Genomic DNA, 19,806 nt, shown 5'->3' on the forward strand with positions numbered 1-19,806 from the left:
CACACTAAGGTTGGAAGGGCTGAAGGCCCAAAGGGCTACTGGGAGCTCTTTTTTTTTCTTTTTCTTTTTCTGGAACTGAACATTGTCAACACAGTCAGGGAGGAGGGAAACCAAGACAACATGTATGAAAGAAACAGACCTGGCTTGTGATCTACTGAGCTACAACAGTGCCTGGATGTTCATAAAACCAAAACAAATTGCTTTTCATGCCCAGCAGCCAGCACAGGCAATAGCAATAGCCATCACCAAAGCATCTCAGCAGGATGGCAAATCATAGATCACCAAGGCCAAGAAGCAGTATGTTGTGAATAATGATTAACCCGTAACAAACTAGCCAAGCTCCAAGTTTAGGGAAACTTAAATAACGTTCATAGGGCGATGCTCAAAGTCAGATTGGGCCTGAGAGCAAATTCTCAGCAGAATTGCTGACAGAGGGCCTGCCGTAGCAGGGAAGCAAACATACTTACAGTGAGTTGGGCCGGGTGGGTTTGAGCACATCCAGGTCTGGGTCACTGGAGTTCATGTTGGGCTGTAAGCTGCTGCTAGAATTAAGGATGCTGTTTGCATTTGATGAGACGACAGATTCCAAACTGGAGTTAATGATGCTGTTTCTTTGTTCTTCTGGGGAAAAACAAAAGGACACAAGCCCCATATTATTACTCCATAGGGGTAGTCTATTCCCACATATATAAAAATTTACAAATATTGAAATTGGATTGAGATCTCTGGGCCAGTGAAGCTAAAAATGGGACATAAGAAAGGATATGAATGACAAGTGAGAAAGGAAATAAAAGAGAAATAGGTCACCTGATATTTTAGAGTAAAACCCCTCCTTAGTTTGATAGGACATACCTCCTCCCCTAGCCCCAACCCTTTTAATTTGACCAGCCTTTTTCCTAAGAGTAGCCCTACCACTGTTCCATAAGTTGTATCTTATTTTGACTGGCAGATGGTCAGAGCAGAGAACAACCTCCATAGCCCTTTGTGTTCAACCAGATCCTCCTGGTTTCTGTGCCATTCACCTTTTATTCAAACACTCCTGCCCCCATGTTGTCTAAATTGCACAGGCCACATCCTAATTCTGATTCTATCGCAAGTAACCATCAAGGTCTACTAGTTGGTCATCTACTTCCTTATGACTCTGTAACCTAAATTCCTGATGCTCCCTACATATATCCTCTGGGTTGCTGTAGCTCTAGCCAATTGATGTTTAGCTTCAAGTTAGTTCTTTGTATATTTTATTGATTTTTTACAGAGAGGAAGGGAGAGGGATAGAGAGTTAGAAACATCGATGAGAGAGAAACATCGATCAGCTGCCTCCTGCACACCTCCTACTGGAGATGTGCCCAGCAACCAAGGTAATGCCCTTGACTGGAATCGAACCTGAGACCTTTCAGTCCACAGGCTGACTCTCTATCCACTGAGCCAAACCGGTTTCGGCTCAAGTTAGTTCTTTGATTAAAAGATGTGTAAGGGCTACAAAGTAGTTTGCATATAAAAAAACTGAGTCCAGGGTCCAAGCAGTCATATTAGTGTTTGGAGTATATTACCAGACCAGGAGGAAGAAACCTGAGTTGATTTCAAGATTCCACCCTTGACTGGTAGTATGGCCTCAGGCAATTTTCACTCACACTCTGTTTTTTGGCTAATGCATCTATACAATGGGGAGAGTGAGCTGTCCAGAGGATTAAGTGAGATCATTTGCAAGAATGTGTTTTGTAAACATCAGACATTGCTTAAAGAAAAGAACTTTCTTTTTTGTTAATCCTCACCCAAGTCTATTGTTTCCATTGATTTTTAGAGAGAGTGGAAGGGAGAGGAGGAGAGAAAGAGAAACACTGATATGAGAGAGAAACAACAATTAGTTGCTTCCCGCATGTGTCCAGACTAGGGTTTGGAATCAAGTCTGCAACTGACCAGAATTGAACTTAGAACCCTTTAGTCCCCAGGCCGATGCTCTCACCACTGAGCAAGTAAAGAACATTCTGTTTCTTCCCCTCTTTAAAAACTTGGAACCACTACCTGAAGAAAACAATTTTTGCTGTGATTTAGCTAAATGACACAGGCACCACTGCTATAGCAAAACATTGGGGATTTAGAATGTCTATCTTATCCTATGTTACCAACAGATATGCCATATTGAAATCAACTGATATTTTGAGCAATCGATTCACTCATCAAGAAATATATCTGGCCGAAACCAGTTTGGCTCAGTGGATAGAGCGTCAGTCTGCAGACTGAAAGGTCCCAGGTTTGATTCCGGTCAAGGGCATGTACACTGGTTGCGGGCACATCCCCGATAGGGGGTGTGTAGGTGGCAGCTGGTCGGTATTTCTCTCTCATTGACGTTTCTAGCTCTCTATCCCTCTCCCTTCTTCTCTGTGGAAAATCAATTAAAAAAAAAAATATATATATATATATCAATATATAAAAGAAATATATCTGGGTTAATCTTCACTGGACTGTTTTGAAATGAGCCAGATGTATACCATATCCCTAAGGAGACAGACTAGGCTCACTGACATGGTAGTTAAGAGGTGGACATTTGAACTATGGTGTCTTTAGCCAATAAAGGGGGTGATGTCATGGTAAAAAATATTTCTTCCCTTATACTAGTCATGTCAGTAAAAATATATTATACTTATTAAATGATGTTAGATTAATATTCACATTACACACACACACACACACACACACACACACACACACTCACTACACAATGATCCCTAATAGCTTGGCAAATTTTCAATGTCATATTTAAAACCCTACAGATGAGTTAAAAACACCATAAGGCTATTGGGAGATTGAAACACCATAAGGCTATTGGGAGACTGCGTAACTTTTAAGTAGATTTTGAAAAAAGTAGATTATTAAGTTGTTTCCAGAGATGTAGACCTGTTCATATTTTAAGAGCTTAAATTCCAAACGGAAGCAACAATGAAGAAAGAGAAACCAAAAGAGCTACATTGAACCAAGATGTAGGCAGACTAATAGGGCCTTTGATGGGAACCCGCTACTGAGAAAAACAACCCTAAAATGACATAATTAGGGGATCATCTAAGGAATGGTTATGCCACTATCAGTATGATTCAGTATAAGTAAAAATTTCCTTTGCACAAAGTACTCATATCAAGATTTCTACAAGACTATGAGGAGCCTAAGATCACCATATAAAAAAAGGGGAATACTATACCTCTTTGGAGTTCAATAGAGACACTTTCTGCTTTATACAGAAGGAGAGATTAATAGTTTTATAAATTTTAATTTGAGGCGAAGTTTGGATGACATAATTCTTTGAATTCATAGGAAACAGAAGAATATAGCTGTAGCTCATATTTTTCTTGTGATTTTATTTACTTACCCATGAGAATGTTGTAATTCTATAAATTAAAAAACAGTATCTTGCTAAAAGTATATTTGTTTTTCTAAAATATTATCAGGATTTTTTTTCTGCCTTACTATACATTAGAAAAAGAGTATGTGAAATGAAACCTTCTTCAATTTTTATTTATTCAATGAATGTTTAATGAGTATCTACTGAGTAGCAAATACAGCATCCAGTTAGCAGATTCTTAAATTTATTCCTTGGTATTTTATTCAGATGCCTACTGGTATATTTGTTAACTTGCATTATATTTACTTAACCATATGCTTACCTTATTTAATAGACTATGAGCAACCTAAGATTGGATATCTGTCAGATAACACTTTTAAATCACAATTGAAAAAAAATTACATAAAGATACTTTGCGTTATAAAATAAAATATTTTATTAGAATCCTAGTGCTCATAAAAAGATTTCATTCTGAAAACTAGACTTAGATAAAGATTTTAAGAACATATCTCCTATTACCATTGTATAGACTGGGGTTCTTCATGACCTAACGAGAGAGCCTATAGCATTTGAAAGATGGTATTTGAATAAAACTCACAAAAGGAGTGAGGATGGGGTGGGAAACAAGAATGTGACCCTCCCTGGGCTAGGAAAGTCAATGGAATAAAACAGGTGGCTACACCCAAACTGAACTTGGGGATTTCTAGCATTCCATTTACTGGAGGACATTAGAATTCTTTTTTTAAGAGATAAATTATTTTTGAGGTTTTATTTGGGCTTATATTAAAATATATAGAATATTTCATATATGTCATAACCTAAAAAAAAAAACCAATACAACAACAAAAGCAAAAGGTCAAGGAAAGGAGTTAATTGTTCAAGAAGAGGAAAAATATATAATTAATCAGATTTCATAGTTTTGTAGCCAAGACAGCCAATTATGCACCCTAAAAGGCATCCTCTTTATTGGCCTACCTGGGTGAGCCACGTGAAAAGGGAAACTGGGAACCTGGCATTTTCTGACTACCCAGCCATTACAGTTTCATTGGATGTAAGCCCTTAGCTAGTAAGACTGGGAACTCCCAGTTGTTACTTCTCAATGAAATGCTGACAAGTCTTACTGAAGGTGAGCAAGAAGTTGAAGATTATTCCTGAGATGTGGGAAAGATCAACAGCAAATCAAATATTTTTGTAGTTGTTGCAAACTCTAGAGCAGTGGTTGCCAACCAGTGGTCCATGAGGTCTGAAAGTTTGGCGACTGCTCTAGAGAGACCAATTCTAGGGCATTTGAAATGAATTTAAAAAATAAAGAGAAAGCGATACAGTAATGTCACTCAAAACAGGAAGATTTTATGTTCTCCTGACAGGAAAACATAATAAGAATAAGCAGCCTAAAAAGTAAAAATAAAATAAATCAAATAATTCAAATATGAGAGACAGCTGGACTTGGAGCTACTGATGATTCACACCAGCTCGGCATCTTCATAAGAAGGTATTAAAAGGACTGATGGCAATTACATTACTGAAGGAAAAAATTATAAACTACTGGACTGAAAAAGAAAAACAACAACCGGGTATGAGTCAAATCAACAAGATTACAGAGAACCATTTAAATGACCAAGAGAGAAAGAATGCTCACAAGTCAGGAGTAATTCTAAACCAGGGAAATTCAATGAAAATGCTTGCTTTCCTCAAATATGTTTGTCAACAAGTATCTCTCTTTATAGTAATCACTGAAAACAAGAGCCCAGAAATAAGGAAATGATAGACGCAATCTTCAAACAATTGTAAACATCTATGAGTAATGTATTGGATGCTTTCAGGAACATATGTTCAACGAGGAGTGACAAACTGGATGAGGAGCTGGTCCTTAAAAATACAGACTACTCTAGGGCTGGGGCACATCTGCCCAAGCAGAAAACATCAGGCATCCGTCAGTGACTTGTGAGGTCAGCATCTGCTCATCCATTCCTGCTTAGTCTGTGCATAGTATCTGCTAAAGCTCCATGAATAAGTGTAAGCTAAATAATAAATATAAGGCCACAATAAACAATCAAAATGTGTTCTCCTAGCATAGAAAAAGGCAGTTCTGTATGATTGGGTTTTTCAGGTGTGTCCACACTGGGACCGCTAATGTCCTTAAAAACAAAGTCCTGGGTACAGGGGGCAATGTTTTTTTTGTACAAATCAGGAGCGGAAAAACATGAGTATGCAACCAAATCACTGCAACTAAAAAAAGAAAGCCACAGAGTAATTTTGGTGATATTGTACTTGTTCCGTGGGTTGCCATGGAAATCTGGGAGCTAAGCTACTTCACTTTCCATATTTACTAAGTGTCTTCTGCTTGCTCTAAATGACAACCCCACCACATACGAGAGTCAGGGTCTCTGTTTACCACAGAACCCAGAGGTGAAGCCAGGAACGCACATGCGGTGCCAAGCTAAATTCACACGTCTCGGTAGGCCTGAACACGTCTGGCCCACTGAAGAATATGAAACACAGACCTTTGAGGTCACTTTGGGGAGATTTCCCAACATGCATGGAGGTCTTTCAGAATACAGGCTAGCATCTCATCTTTCTGATATCCAAGCCTCACTGGCAAAGAGGAGGGAGAAGCTTTTTCTTTTCTTTTTTTTAACAGCAGCTCATGATGCCTCGCAGAGCCGGAAGAGGCTAACACTCCATATGATCAAACAGGGAGGAAAGGGAGTTGCCAGACAGGGGGAAGTTCTATAGAGACCCAGGGGTTTATGCAAAATATATTAAGGCAAAAGGAAAATACCCAGTGGCTTTCCTATGTGTGGTGGGGAGAGAGGTATACTTTCTCCTGGCTTGTTAAAGTTTTGCAATGAGGTCTGCAATGTGTCATCTTGACAAGATAGGATGATAATAGCATGGCAGCTTAATGAATTTTGCAATAAAAAATGATGAGTGTACTGCAATTTCAGAGTTTACCACCTCTGGGAAACACCCAAGTTCACTGGAAGCTTGGAATCACTTTTTGAAGCAATTTTGTTTCCCTGTAACTTTGCTTTGGATACTGGTCGCATGCCAAGCCACACTTCTGAGGTGGTCTGATTTCACGCTGACCCAGCCTCAGTCCCTATGATAAAAATAATCTTTAAAAGCAATTTGGGCAGTGTGTTGGTACACATGTAAACTATTTGGTCAATGTTTTAAAAAATAATCTTAAAATGTAGTGTGGGCTGTGACTGGGCTAAACAATGAATTGATGCATGAAAATCATGGTCAATTGTTTTGACCACAGTACACAGATCATGATGCTACAACCTGTGGCAGGTTGTCTTCAGCAAAAACCACCACTGATTTTGGTCCTCTGTGGATTGAATTATTCTCTCCCCATGGCGCTCAGAACAACGCTTTACTTTGCAAAGGGAAAGGATAGCAGTAACACAAGAAAAAATAGGGAAGTCATTGTGGCTGACCCAGGACTGAATGGTTCAGGCAATGGGACAATGAGGCACAATGGGGATACCAGGACCTGAAACAAGAACATTTTAAAAACTAAGGTGTATGAATGAACCTCTAATCAATGCTGAACAAGGAGTTGAAAAATGAGAGTTAAATGGATACTTTCCCACTCTTAACTTAGCCCTCTTTTCTGCCTGAGAACTTACTTTTGAGTGAAGACACTATTCCTTTAATCTATGGTCCCTCACTATCTAAGGAAGTCCACATATAGACTTACATTATTGTGCTCCAGAAAGAAGACAATTATATATTTGCATATTTTAATAGCATGACACATTGCAAAATGGGTTTGAGATGTTAACTAAAATGTATAATTAGGAGGTTTTGTTTTTAATAAGGTAAAATGAATCAATGCATAATAAATATGCTTCTGCTTCAATTTACAAAGTCAAGAAATACAAATACTCTACCAGTATTTTGGTGTGTCAATATCCAGTTGGTTTTCTATATGTAGAAACATACACACAAACACACACACACACACACACACACACACACACACATATACTTTTTTTCTTTTAACGAAGTGGGATAAAATCATATCTACTAATGTGCTATCTACTTTGTTCACTTAGTGATAATGCCAGAGATCTGAGCCTATTATGTGCTTTTTTTCCATTTAGTGATCTTGAACTTCTTCCCTGCCAAGGGTTTTCCACAGCATCATTTTGTAATGGATGCATCAACTATGTGGTTTTCAGTCACACATGGTAACCACACATAATTAAGCCAAGAGCCGCATTACACCTTACAGCCCGTGTGACAATAGGAACCCATGCAGATAAGCACGTCGTCACCTGCCAAGACAAGCAGGTGTGTCCAGAATGAGCATCACCTGCAGAGGCAGCCTGAGAAAAGGCACTGGAGGCAGACCTGCCTGCTTGGAGAAAGGCATTATGTAAGACTTTGAATAGTATGAATTCCCAGTGATTTTTCAACAAGGAAGACACACATGAGAAGTACATGAGCTAAGTTCTCCACCTCTCACTGGGCCTGTCTGGGACAGGGTCCAGGAAGAATTAACTGAACTAAAAGAATTAATCAGAACTATAATCCCAGCAGCTGGTTAACATGATCCCTGTAAAGCAAAGCCCAAGAATCCATTCCCACCCCCATCAACACTGTACAACTCATCCCAAGCTGCTGATGTATTTGCACTCAAGCATCACACAGGCTCTGGCTGAGCCAGGGAGACTGCATAACCCTTCTGCAGGGGCCTCTCCTGGGGAATGTGCAGCCTCGGATGTGGGGAGAGATATTTAGTCAAATGTAAAGGAAAGCTATAGCTTGATGATAATCATCGTAATTGTAGCTAATGTTTATTAGGTGCTTACTATATTCTAGGCCCAATGTCAAGTACTGTACATGCACTGTTTCACTTAATCACGGTAATTTCCTTCCAAGAAAGCTATTACTAGTGATAGGTTTTACAGATGAGAAAAATGGAGGTTCGGACAAGGAAAAGTAATGTACTCCAGGTCTCCGAGTCAAGATGGCACAGAAACAGTGCCGTGAGGCACAGAGCTCCTACTTTCAATCACCACGCCAGGCCGCCCCAAATCCTGACAGACAAAGAGATGTTCTGGTAATGACAGAAGACAAGAAACCTAGATGGTGTCCCCTCTCCCAAGCCAGTGCTTCTTTACTTAGCTGTCTTCAGCACTGCCCGGGAGCTTTTAAAATACAAATGCCTGAGCTGCAGAGCCAAGACGTGATTCAGAATGTACCAGAGGAAACCAGCCACCTGTATCTTTAACAAGCTCCTTACATGACTCAAATGTGCACCCAAGAATAAGATCTGGTATTCCAATCAATACATTTCCACACCTTGGTGGATATACTAAAAATCTGGGACAACATAAGTGATAAATGTCACCTTGCAACTTCTTAGAAGAAATCTAAAAGGTACAAGAGCTGGTTGCTTGTTTCCTCTAATCCCGGGTTCTACCTTCTACATTTGTTCAGAAAACTAAAAGTACAGTTTGCTTGTCAGTGCCTTTAACTTTGATATCCCAGTGCAATGTCTGTTGTGTGGTGTATCTGCATGGAAACGTAGAGATTAAACACTAATATCCTTTGCTAGCAGTTGACTGTCAGCACAGTTGAAAAACCTGGCAAGATGACCCTCCGGAGCCTCCTCCCCAGGAAGAGGAAGGCAGCTGACAATCTGAGTCCGGAAGTGTTGGCACAGAGTCACTTCTGAGAGAAAAGGATGGGCTCCAACTTCTGTACAGAGCAGGGGCCCTGCGGAGAGGTGGGGGGAAACGTGTGCTGAAGGAGAACAATTGGAGCCTCTCAAATGGAAGCACCAAGCAAACTACTCTGGGAGTTTCAGGGACTGAAGAGATGGTTGGCCCATGAAAGACTAAGGAGATAATAAACTGCAAGTACATCACTGAGGAGAAAAGGCATTACTGGGTTCAAAAGAGACAGATATGCAGACATAAGGGGAAACGAGATTCTGAAAAATATCATATGCCAAGTTTGAAGGTAGAGGAGAGGTTGTGTGTGTATGTGTGTGTCCACACTAACATGATCTCTTTAACAAGATATTTGCTCTGTGGCAAGAATCTGAAGAGAGGTAAGGTTACATCACACCTGGACAGGTGTCACATTATGAAACTATGCACAGCATGTCTATATCACTGAGTGTCTGCAGTGATATAAACAACCAACTAATGATATCTGAACCCAATTCTAGTCAAGCGGACAAAAGAAAATTTTTTATATTTAAGTTACATGAAGGATCTGAATCTGTCAAAATTCTAGAGCAAAGCCTGTGGACTCCAAATTGTGGTACATACTCCATGGGCAGAACACAAAACGATTCTGGGATTGGATATGAATGAACATTCTTTATCTTAATGGTTACATATTTATTTTCCTGTATATTAGAGAACAGAACAGTGAGACCATCAAACTCATGTTTTTGGAGCTTTAACTGAATAGGAATAGGCCATGTAAAGAAGTGAGTTGATTTAAAGTTGAAGCAAAGACATGTATTAAACAAACATCAGTGAATGATTTATGTGGTTGTGGCACAAAGAATGAAGGAAGGTTTATGAAAATGATTCAGGTTTGGGAAGTAGGGAGTAGGTATAGAAAAAGGCATCACAATGAAAAACATTGTGACATTGTGATCACTAAATATGCAATTATTATTATGGAATACACGTTATGGAAATGCAATTTCTCCTACAAATCAGCTGCCAGATCTTTATATTTGAATTCCAAAGAGTAAACTCAGAAAAGAGCTTTGATAAAGCAGTCTTCTGTCTTTGTCCACAGACCAAAGGGAAGCATAAGGTGTGTGAAGACTTTACTGTGCATTGTTACTTGTTCATTTAACCCTGATGGATGACCAGATTACAACCTAGGAGAGGCGAGTGCCAGTAGAACAGTCTTCCTCAGCATCAACTCACCCAACTCCTATTGTCCTCTCTAAACCAGCAGGAATATCATTCTAGTTTCCCAGGGGGAAAAAAAGATTATTAAACATATTATTAAAAATAATATTCACCTACACACATCTATATACTTTTCAATGAAAATGTTTCTTTTGAAATGTTTCTTCTCTGAGAAATGGGGGGGAAGCTAAGCACTCCACAAATATTCAAGCATATGGAGATTTTGGTGTTGCTTTCAGAGAGCATTTACTAACATCTGGAGGAAAGAGGTATTGCTTTACCCTCTTCCCATCTCTCACCCCTCCATCCACCATCTGCAGACAGGGCCAGCAGTTGGCTTTGCAGCTTAGGCAGGTCTGATTTCACACATCCTTAACTTTCATCCCTTGCCTTGTGATAAAATTAATCATGGGCAAGGATCTAATTGATTTTCTCCTGATCTCCATTTTCTTTCCTACATGCTCCCAGACTATGCTTCTAGGCCTGTCCCAGAGCTGCCTCTGCTTCAGTCTCATCATGACCTCGGCACTATGGAAAGCTTAGCAGCGTTTACCAGCACTATCTGATCTGTCCCCAACTGCACTGTACACGTTTGTACAAAACATGAGGTGACCATGGCTCTCCTGGAAACCTGAGAAGCACATCACCTCACAGTCTTGTTCGTGGCAGATGTGGGTGTAGCTAGGCCTTTTCCAACTGTTTGCTGGTACATGTGGAGGAGCCCAGGCCATGTGGACACCACAGTGAGAATGCGCCAAGCTAGACAGTCAAGAGGAACACAGATTATCATTGGAAGGAAAGCCAATCCAGGTATAGGGTCAAAGCCCATTGACCTAGAAATATTTCCAGGAATTTATCTTAAGGAAATGATCATGATTATGAATAGATTTAGCTACAAAGATCGTAACAGTAGCTTTATTCATAAATGCAAAAATATATGAATCATCCAAATGGTACTAAATACACCAAGGTGCAGCTGTATTGTGGTATACTGTGATACCTTTAAATGTATGATATTTGGGGTGTTGAAGATTTGTTTTCAGGAATTATAAGGAAAGCCATCACTTTTAAAATGTGAGGGGCTACTAAAACTCATTTTTGTAACAAAGGAAGAGAAAGATGCCAATCCTGATAAGGAGCCTTTTCTCTTCAAGGTAAAGCAGGTCATTGTTCCACTTTGTGTTTTGTCCTTGTTGTAGTGATAATAATAACAGCCATCCACAGCATTTACTGAGCATGTATTCTGCACCAGGCACAGTTGGAAGTGCTTTAATCCTCACAACAACCCTGTGAAGGATGAACAACTGTCTGATCAGTGAGCAGTAGAGGTAGAACTCTCACCCAGCTCACCGAGGCAATCTGGCTGACGCCATGTGTCTTATTTTATCTATCTATCTATCTATCTATCTATCTATCTATCTATCTTTATGTTTTCACTGATTTTACAGAGAGGGAGAGAGAGAAACATCAATTCGTTACTTCCCACACACACTCTAACTGGGAATCAAACCTGAGACCCTTTGGTGCACAGGACAACATTCAACCAACTGAACCACAGTGACTAGGGTGATGCCATGTCTTTCAAACAGATATCCTACTGACTCCCTGAAGGCACATATTTCTACGAGAGCAGTATGTGCAGACTTGCCATTATCTGTTCACTTGTCTGCTTCCCTTCCTCGGTTATGAGCTCTTTAAAGACAGGCCGTACTTTTATATTTCCATTCCCTGGCAGACAATCATGTAAATGTTGGCTGTGTGAATGAACCAGCCTTGGTATCTGCATATGATTCAACAATAACTAATAATAATAGTCATGGCTCTCAGCTGTCAGCCCAGGCCTTGTGCCAGGTGCTTAATGCATGAACTTCATTTAAACCTCACAACTTCCCTATGAGGTTAGTACTGTGATCCCTACTTTACGGATGAGCAAACTGAGTTTGAGAGAAGGCAAAAGGCTTGTCCATGTGTTGCTGCCGGCACAGGAACACAGGTCTATACTGAACTCTCTCCTTCTAAATGCTAAACAAGACTGGGGAGCATTTTAGGGAGCAGTCACCAGGTGACTGCAAAAAACTCAGAAATCCTGAGATGGAAACAAGTTTTGAAACAATCGTAGTGCTTACACTTTGCTGTGGAACAAGGATGGTGTTATTCCCTAATGAATTCCTTAATTAATGTCACATATTTATTATGTGTCCACTCCATGCTAGGCCATGTGAGAGGTGGAGTAGAAAGAAGAGCAAAAGAAGGTCTGCCCTCACAGTGGGGCATGTGACTCACCCTAATAAGCATCTAATTACAGACTGAGAAAAAGGAGGAAAACTGTCCTTTGGGAGCTGCTAACAAAAGGGGGCCCAAAGATGCAAGGCCTGAGCTGAGCTTTTATTGTGTAGCAGGAGGGAGAGAGGCTCAGCTGTTTGCACACAGGAGATCTGAAAAGAGAATCTGGACAGCATGGCTCTGGCCTTTCATTCCCAGCAATACAGGCTTCTCTCTTGTTAGGGTTACACAGCCGTGGCACACAGTCCTCAAGGATGCAAAGGGCAGAGGCCCACAGAGAGGACAGAGGTGTGGCCCCTGAGCAGCCAGAGGCAGAGGTGGCAAGAGATGTCGCTGGGGTATCATGCTAGCCCTGAGCGCAGAACTCACGTTTCTCTGTCGACTGCGTGGCATGGAAGAGCGTCAGGGGCCTCTCACTGCAGGACGGGGGCTTGGAGTCACTGCTCTTCTTCCGAGACAAGTGCAGCTGGGCATTGGTGAGAGGCGTTTCAGGCACTGTGTTAAATATCTGCAAGTAAAATTGCATAGGACGGTTACAGGCTGCCATGAACTGGGGAGAAAGCAGAACCAGTACAAAGGCGGGTGGTGATGTCTAAGAATCAGCAACAGACCTTGAGAAGACCACCAGTGTTTGCTCAGGACTTCATTGTAATCATCTCGAGGAACTGGGTGAAACCTTCTTGTTGGGAAGTGTACCCCAGACCTTAGTAACCATTTACTTCCATCTCTAACCCCTTCTCCTATTGATCTTCTTTTTGTATTTCTCTCCAGGGGACATGGGAAAAATCTGTGCTAAATCTAAGCCATTGGCTATTAACAAGGCTTCAAGTTTTGTGACCACCTTTGTGAAGAATCAATAAGTCAAAATCTTTTTACTTCTCTGGTTCTCTTTTCCAGTTCTCAATGACTGCTTCACAACTTTCTCAGAGTGTGAAATATGCATTTTATATAACACTCCAAACAGAACTCCAGTGCAGGGCGCCATTTCCTCATCCGCCCTCAGTCATATTCAGGAGGGCATCCTTTATAGTGTTATATTTGATGCTGAGCAATTTTTCCCCCTTATTTATAAGCTGGGGGGGAGGGAGACTTGTTGTTTTTCCTTGCAATAATAAAAGAAACGTATAAATACTAAAAGCATCAAGAAGAAAACAGAAATACTCTCCAATTCTAGGATAACCACTATTAGCTTTTGAGTTTTATTTTCTTGTAAATGTTTATTTTTATTTTTTAAAGCCCAAGGTAAAAAATGAGAAGAAAATGTTAGATAAAATCATGACAACTCTCATCTTTTTTTCCTACAGACACAAGGCCAGAATTATCCTATCTAATAAAGAGGGAATATGCAAATTGACCCTCACGCCATCACAAAGATGGCAGTTCCCATAGCCGCAAGATGGCAGCACCCAGTCCCCTCAGCGCCCCGCTGGAGTGCCCTAGTCCTTTCAGGCCCCCACTGAGAGTGAACAGAGGGATGTGGGGCTTCATCCCTCCGGCAAGGGTTAAGCCCCCAGGCCTGGCAGACAGAAAGCGGACAGTGGGGCATGGTGGCTTCGTTTGCGCAATGGCGGCCCCACAGAGAGCAGAGAACCACGGGGAGTGGATCTAAGCTGTCAGTAGAACATCCCCTGATGGCTCCTGGATTGGAAAGGGTGCAGGTCAGGCTGAGGGACACCCCTTCCCGGTCCCCCCCCGCCCCCAGCACAAATGTCATGCACTGGGCCTCTAGTTATAGTATATACCACTTATACGGTTAGTTGCCATGGTTAGTAGCCACCTTCAATGTTGGTTCCCTAGGGACTGGCCACTGCATGTGTTTCACAGGTGGCTCATTCAGTTCTCAGTGACCTGAGCAATAAGTACTCTCCTCACCATTTATAATGAAGAACTGAGGCAGAGAGGTTAAGCTACCACAATCACAGATGTTAACTACAGATGATAACATAGAAACCCATGTTCTTAGATTTTTCAGATTCATTTTCAATGAATAAAATAATGACAGCAGCACTAATTCATGCAATCAAGAAAGATCTTTTGAGTATGTTCCCTGTGGTTAAAATTTGCATCCAGTAGCTGCGATTTGTTGAGTCTTCGCCATGCCAGGCACCAGGTTAAATGTTTTGTATTGGTTATCTCGCTTAATGTTAAAGAATAGTTTTCCATAATGATGATTATATTCTGTATATAGTTGGTATCCTATACATTACACTGTGACATTTCCTCCTTCATTAAACAATCTTCTAACACCTCCACTATATTAAATCAATATTTACTGATCCACTCATTATTGTCGCTTCCTCTTTAGAGACAGCCTCCTTCTGGATTTTCTCTATTTTGACAATCATGAATATAGTGAGAGGATGATGGTGGCAGCCCCACTTCCTTAAACTATGGGTGGCCCTAAACATATCAGAGTCTTTCTCCTGGCTTTCTCTCCTTCGTGTGTGCATTGAAAAGAACTCAGAAGCTGATACTATAGGAAGCAAAGTCATAAGAATGATAAGAATTTCAGCCCAAACAGCTGCTCTCCATGGGTTGGCAGGTCCTTGGGCTCCAATGATGCCAGCCAGCTGGTTAAGTCCATCTCATTATCAAACACAGCTGTCTGAAAACAGCATTATCATATTTTCCCCAGGGGATGAGTTTTCAACAAAATAAACCGAATCACAACATAGCTGAGTTCAACTGGGGCAAGAGAGTAAGGGGAGAAGGGGACTTCACACAAAAACAACTGAGATCATTTGGCTTCCAGAGGAGTTGGCATCCCTAAAAATAAGTACCAGTGCTATACATGTCCCCAGTCTCTTTTTGGGTGTCTGCAGGAAAAGAAAAGAGAAACTATAATTGTTGTTGAACTCAAGGACCCCAACCTCTAAGAAGCTGACTCTCCCCTTTACTTTGATCCCCAAAATAAGCTGAACCATGGCTGCTCCTCGGTGACAACCTGCCTATGCACTATTACCACTGACATATAAAAAACTGTTCCTTTAGATGAGTGTTCACATCTGCCTGGTCAACTCAACACAGCAAACAAGCTGAGCATTCCACAATGAGAGATTTCCTGACCAGTGCAGCTAAGCAGAGGAGAGGCCCGGGCAGGAACCTGGGGCTGAAATAACTAATACCTACACTTTCCATGTCCTCAGCAGTCATAATTCATTCAGCTTAGCTTTTCTAGCCAATCCTGACTATAGAGGCAGGAGGCTCCAAACCCCAAGGATGTATTTCAACAAATAATGGCGTCTCTAAGAACCCTTCTGCCTCTGGCTGCAAGTACAACACATTCAGCAATCCCTACCTAAAAACATTTTAAATGAATTCAAACTTAGTGATAGGCCTCTGCCCTGTTATGCCTAGTGTCCCACAGGTTTTGTCTCTCTTTTCTTAACAAATTACTGAGAATGAGATCCCCACCAACTACCATGGGAACAGTTTAATTTCAACTTAACAAAAAATGTGAGCACTTGCCTTTTCCTAAAAACTGTACTAATTGCTAGAGAAACAAAGAATAGTAAGCTGTAAGGAAGAAGCGTGGATTTAGATAGATGCCTGAAAAATTGTGCTTAAACACATCCAAGCAGGAAAATAGGAGAACATAAATTTCACTGGCTGTTTCTTCTAAGTCAGGAGTCATGGCCTTTTTTTTTTTTTTTTTTTTTTTTTTGCCAAGGACCATTTGGAAATTTATAATATCATTTTGTGGGCCATACAAAATTGTCAACTTAAAATTTAGCCTGTTATATTTGGTCAAACATTTAATTAACTCACCCCTAATGGCTTGGCAGGGCCAGACCGAATGATTTCTTGGGCCTTAAATGGCCCTCAGGCCAGACGTTCCCCACCCCTGGTCTAAGAGCATATTAGAATACACTCTAGAAGGAGATGTTCACTGAGGGGAGTATTAGCATCCTGAAGGTCAGTTCTCTTCACCGTGAGCTAGGCCCTAGCCTCAGACGATAGGGCCATATTCAGGCTCAAGTGCAATGGTGTGCAAGTAAGTGCACTGCAGAGTATAAAGAGCCAGACATCAGACTATCACCACCGCCATAACAAGTTTTCCCAAGTACAAGGGCATTTTGTAAATCAGACTACATCAGAGCAGATGACATGAACCTTCATCAAAGAGTTTGAGAAATCATTCCTCAAATTATTGTTCATTTAACCCTGAAACTTGAATACATGAAGTCACTGAAAAGCTGCTCCTTGTCTGGCCACCTTTTAGCCAGGTCAAGAGTGTGGCCTCTGTACTAAAAGCTCCAGTTGGAATTCTGACGGGAAACTGACTTATTCACAATTTTGTTGGTTATTCCAATCCTATTTTGTTTGGAAGAGATACTTTCACAGGGCCTTTCCAGATTAACACAAAAGAGGAGGGAGACTTGTGCTGTGCCATAAGGTCCTTGTTAATTCTGCCAAAATTTACTATTATAATTATGACTTACTCGGGAATGCCTTAGAAATAAGTTATTAGGAAGACCATAAAACTTCTGGAAGCTACTGGGGAATAAGACTGTAAAATAAAAATATAACTCTGGATAACTTTTCCAAGTATCCCCATTTCAAGCTTCCTATATATGGAATTAGCAGAACCATAAATTCCAAGTCTTGCAGCAGAGTGGTCAAGGGTGGCTGGGCCTTTGCAGTCAGACTGACTCTGGCTGAGTCCTGGTTCTGCTACTCAGTGGGCAACAACCACAGCTACAATGACCTCACCATCACTGTCATATCACCACAAAAAATATAGACCAGGAAGCTGCAGTCATTTTATGGGTAGAAGGCAAACAGGCTTTCGAGCTAGACAAGCTTTGGAACTCGTGATCTATTTCCCTCTTGCAAATTGCCCTGCAGAGCAATTGAAATGATAATGCACATAAAATGCTTAGCACAGAACTGGCAGAGATCAGCAGGAGGTGGGGGGTGGTATAAAAGATAATAGAAAGAACCAAGATCATTTGAGTGCTTGTTGTCTTAAGTTATTTACATGGGTTATCTTATTATTTTACTCACAACAACCCTACAAGGGAGGAACTATTATTCTTGCCATCTGGTAGGTGAGGAAACTGAGACTCAGTGAGAGTAACTGATCAGTCCAAGATCACACAGATGAGTACAGCTGACTGGACTTAGCTTGACTTTGTGTATCTTAATTACTAGTGGTCTTTATATCGACTATTATTTTGAGAGACAGAAGACAAAATGAAAAAGATCACATGATTTTAGAGTCTGATGGATCTCATTTTCTAGTTCTGTGACTTTGAAGAAGTTACATAACTGACCTTCAGATGCCTCACCTATAAAAACCCAGAACTGTGGTGAGGACTGAAGCACTTAACACAATTTGATGCTCAGTGTTCAAAAGACATTATTGCATTCAATAAAAAAATATAAGAAGGGAAATAACTGGAGACTCAACAATGAATTATTTGCAGTCGGGACATGAGGATTTAATTTATAAGTGCAAATTTAATTACTGCTCTTTGCAAAACATCGATTGTAACTGCTTACAGCAATGTTAGAATTTGATGTTCTTTTTCCCTTGTGTTGCCTACAAAATTCAAATTTCACAGGCCTCCCCCTCAAGCCCATCTTGACATTGTAGACCACTGACATTTGTGGAATTTGTTCTCCACATGTCTCATACACATTTTACACCTCTTCTGATCCCATCTGTCACGTGCCTCTGCAATTTACAAGGATGAGAACCTCCTTATAATGTGTGAGGCATACTCATTATTATGTGCTGTGATTTTTATGGGAGGAAAATTAGGTCATGATGAAGAGTTCTTGGTCTATAACTATGAAGTAGTTCTGAGGCAATAAATCAGCGACAGGGGCATGGGATTAAAGAGCAAAATAGGAAGGCTTCTCTGAGAGAAGAGAAGAGGCATTTTCTTGAGACACTAATTCATCGGGGTCCCAAGTAATAATGGGTAATAACAAGCATGGGCTTATTTCACTCTGACGTGTGTCTGCTTTGGGAGTGAAGGGCTAGGCCTACTGAGCAGGGCTCACACACTGCTCTTTCTCATGACAGATTGTGGAGGGAAACTTTGTAAGGCATGAGAGCCACAACCCCAGTGTCTTTCTCCTGGAAGCTAAAACAGTCTCAGCAGGGCTCATTTATTGCTACAGTTAAGAAGCCAAGTGCAGAGGCTGCAGCAACACAGAGGGTTTTTAAAGAGAATTGGAAGTTCAATATCCTGTTGACACCAGCATTTTGGCAGAAGGATCGACAATTTGAGGGAGTTTTATTAAAAATCCCTCAGAAGGAACCAGTGCCATTTGGTTAATGGCCTGGGTAATCCATGGGATGCTGTGATTGTCCCTATCACCAGAAGGCTTCTATTTCCTGTCATCTTTGTTGACAGAGAATAGGATAAAATACAACAAAACTCCATCCTTATTTGAGTAACATTAAAGGAGCTTCACAGTTCAAACAATGATCTGTTATCTAGGGCCTATTAAAGGGAACATACATGCTCAGTGCACAGCCGTATCACATTCATGAAGAGCAACTTACACTGCACTTGACACTTAAAAGGAGAAACAGGCCTAGGACAGAAGCATTCCAGCCAAGCATACAAGTAAATCTAGATTACCTTTAAACCTAACATGGAGAGGACCAAAAAGAGTTCACTCAGAAACCAATGGAAGAAAAGGCAATAACCCCCCCAAAAAGTAAAGCCCTTGCTGGTGTGGATCAGCTGATTGGATCATGGTCCCGTACACCAAAAGGTGGGTGTAATTCCCAGTCAGGGTTGCCAGAAATTGTTCAAATGAATTGCATTTTATTAATTGATATACATTTTGTAGATAAGCTATAGCACTGTGGAATGGATTTCAGTGCCACCAACAGATCAAGGAAGTCTGGTGGGCCCAAATCAACTCTATCACAACAACTGCATTGAAAGATACTACAATTTGACAGGGAATGCAAGGTTGTTTAGGATTTGGTGCTTATCCTTGGTCTTGAGTGGGTGTTCCGTAGGTTTTCTTGATATATAAGATCAAAAGTTAACATATATTTTAAAGGGGCACTGATCTTGGGGCATTTCTAAGAATTAATAGCTCAAAGATAAACATTCCTAGCCCTTCCAAAGCAAAGGGATGGACTGGGAAAAGATCATGATTATTTTGTAAAACACCAATAGGCATTAAAAGGGACCTTACTGATAGAAGCATGTGGTATGTGGGCACATAAGAACACCACTTCTTGCTTCATGTGCAGAAACCCTTTTGTGTACCGTGGCCAAAAGAAGTATTGTGAACTGTTATAAAAAAAAGTGGGTC

At 40.8% G+C, this 19,806-nt stretch overlaps 1 protein-coding gene across 4 annotated transcripts in view; it reads right to left on the reverse strand.

The window, feature by feature from the left end:
- Positions 1–19,806, reverse strand: part of ARHGAP26 (Rho GTPase activating protein 26) — a 408,339-nt gene that overhangs the window by 77,540 nt on the left and 310,993 nt on the right. For all 4 annotated transcript variants that reach the window (XM_036423211.2, XM_036423210.2, XM_036423209.2 and 1 more), the window contains exons 19-20: positions 12,886–13,024; positions 468–621 (exon numbers count right to left, since the gene is read on the reverse strand). In XM_036423211.2, the coding sequence (XP_036279104.1) occupies positions 468–621; positions 12,886–13,024 (293 nt within the window). The remainder of the gene's footprint in view (positions 1–467; positions 622–12,885; positions 13,025–19,806) is intronic.

This window comes from Pipistrellus kuhlii, unplaced genomic scaffold (genome assembly GCF_014108245.1).
Source record: "Pipistrellus kuhlii isolate mPipKuh1 unplaced genomic scaffold, mPipKuh1.p scaffold_m20_p_8, whole genome shotgun sequence".
Taxonomy (NCBI): domain Eukaryota; kingdom Metazoa; phylum Chordata; class Mammalia; order Chiroptera; family Vespertilionidae; genus Pipistrellus; species Pipistrellus kuhlii.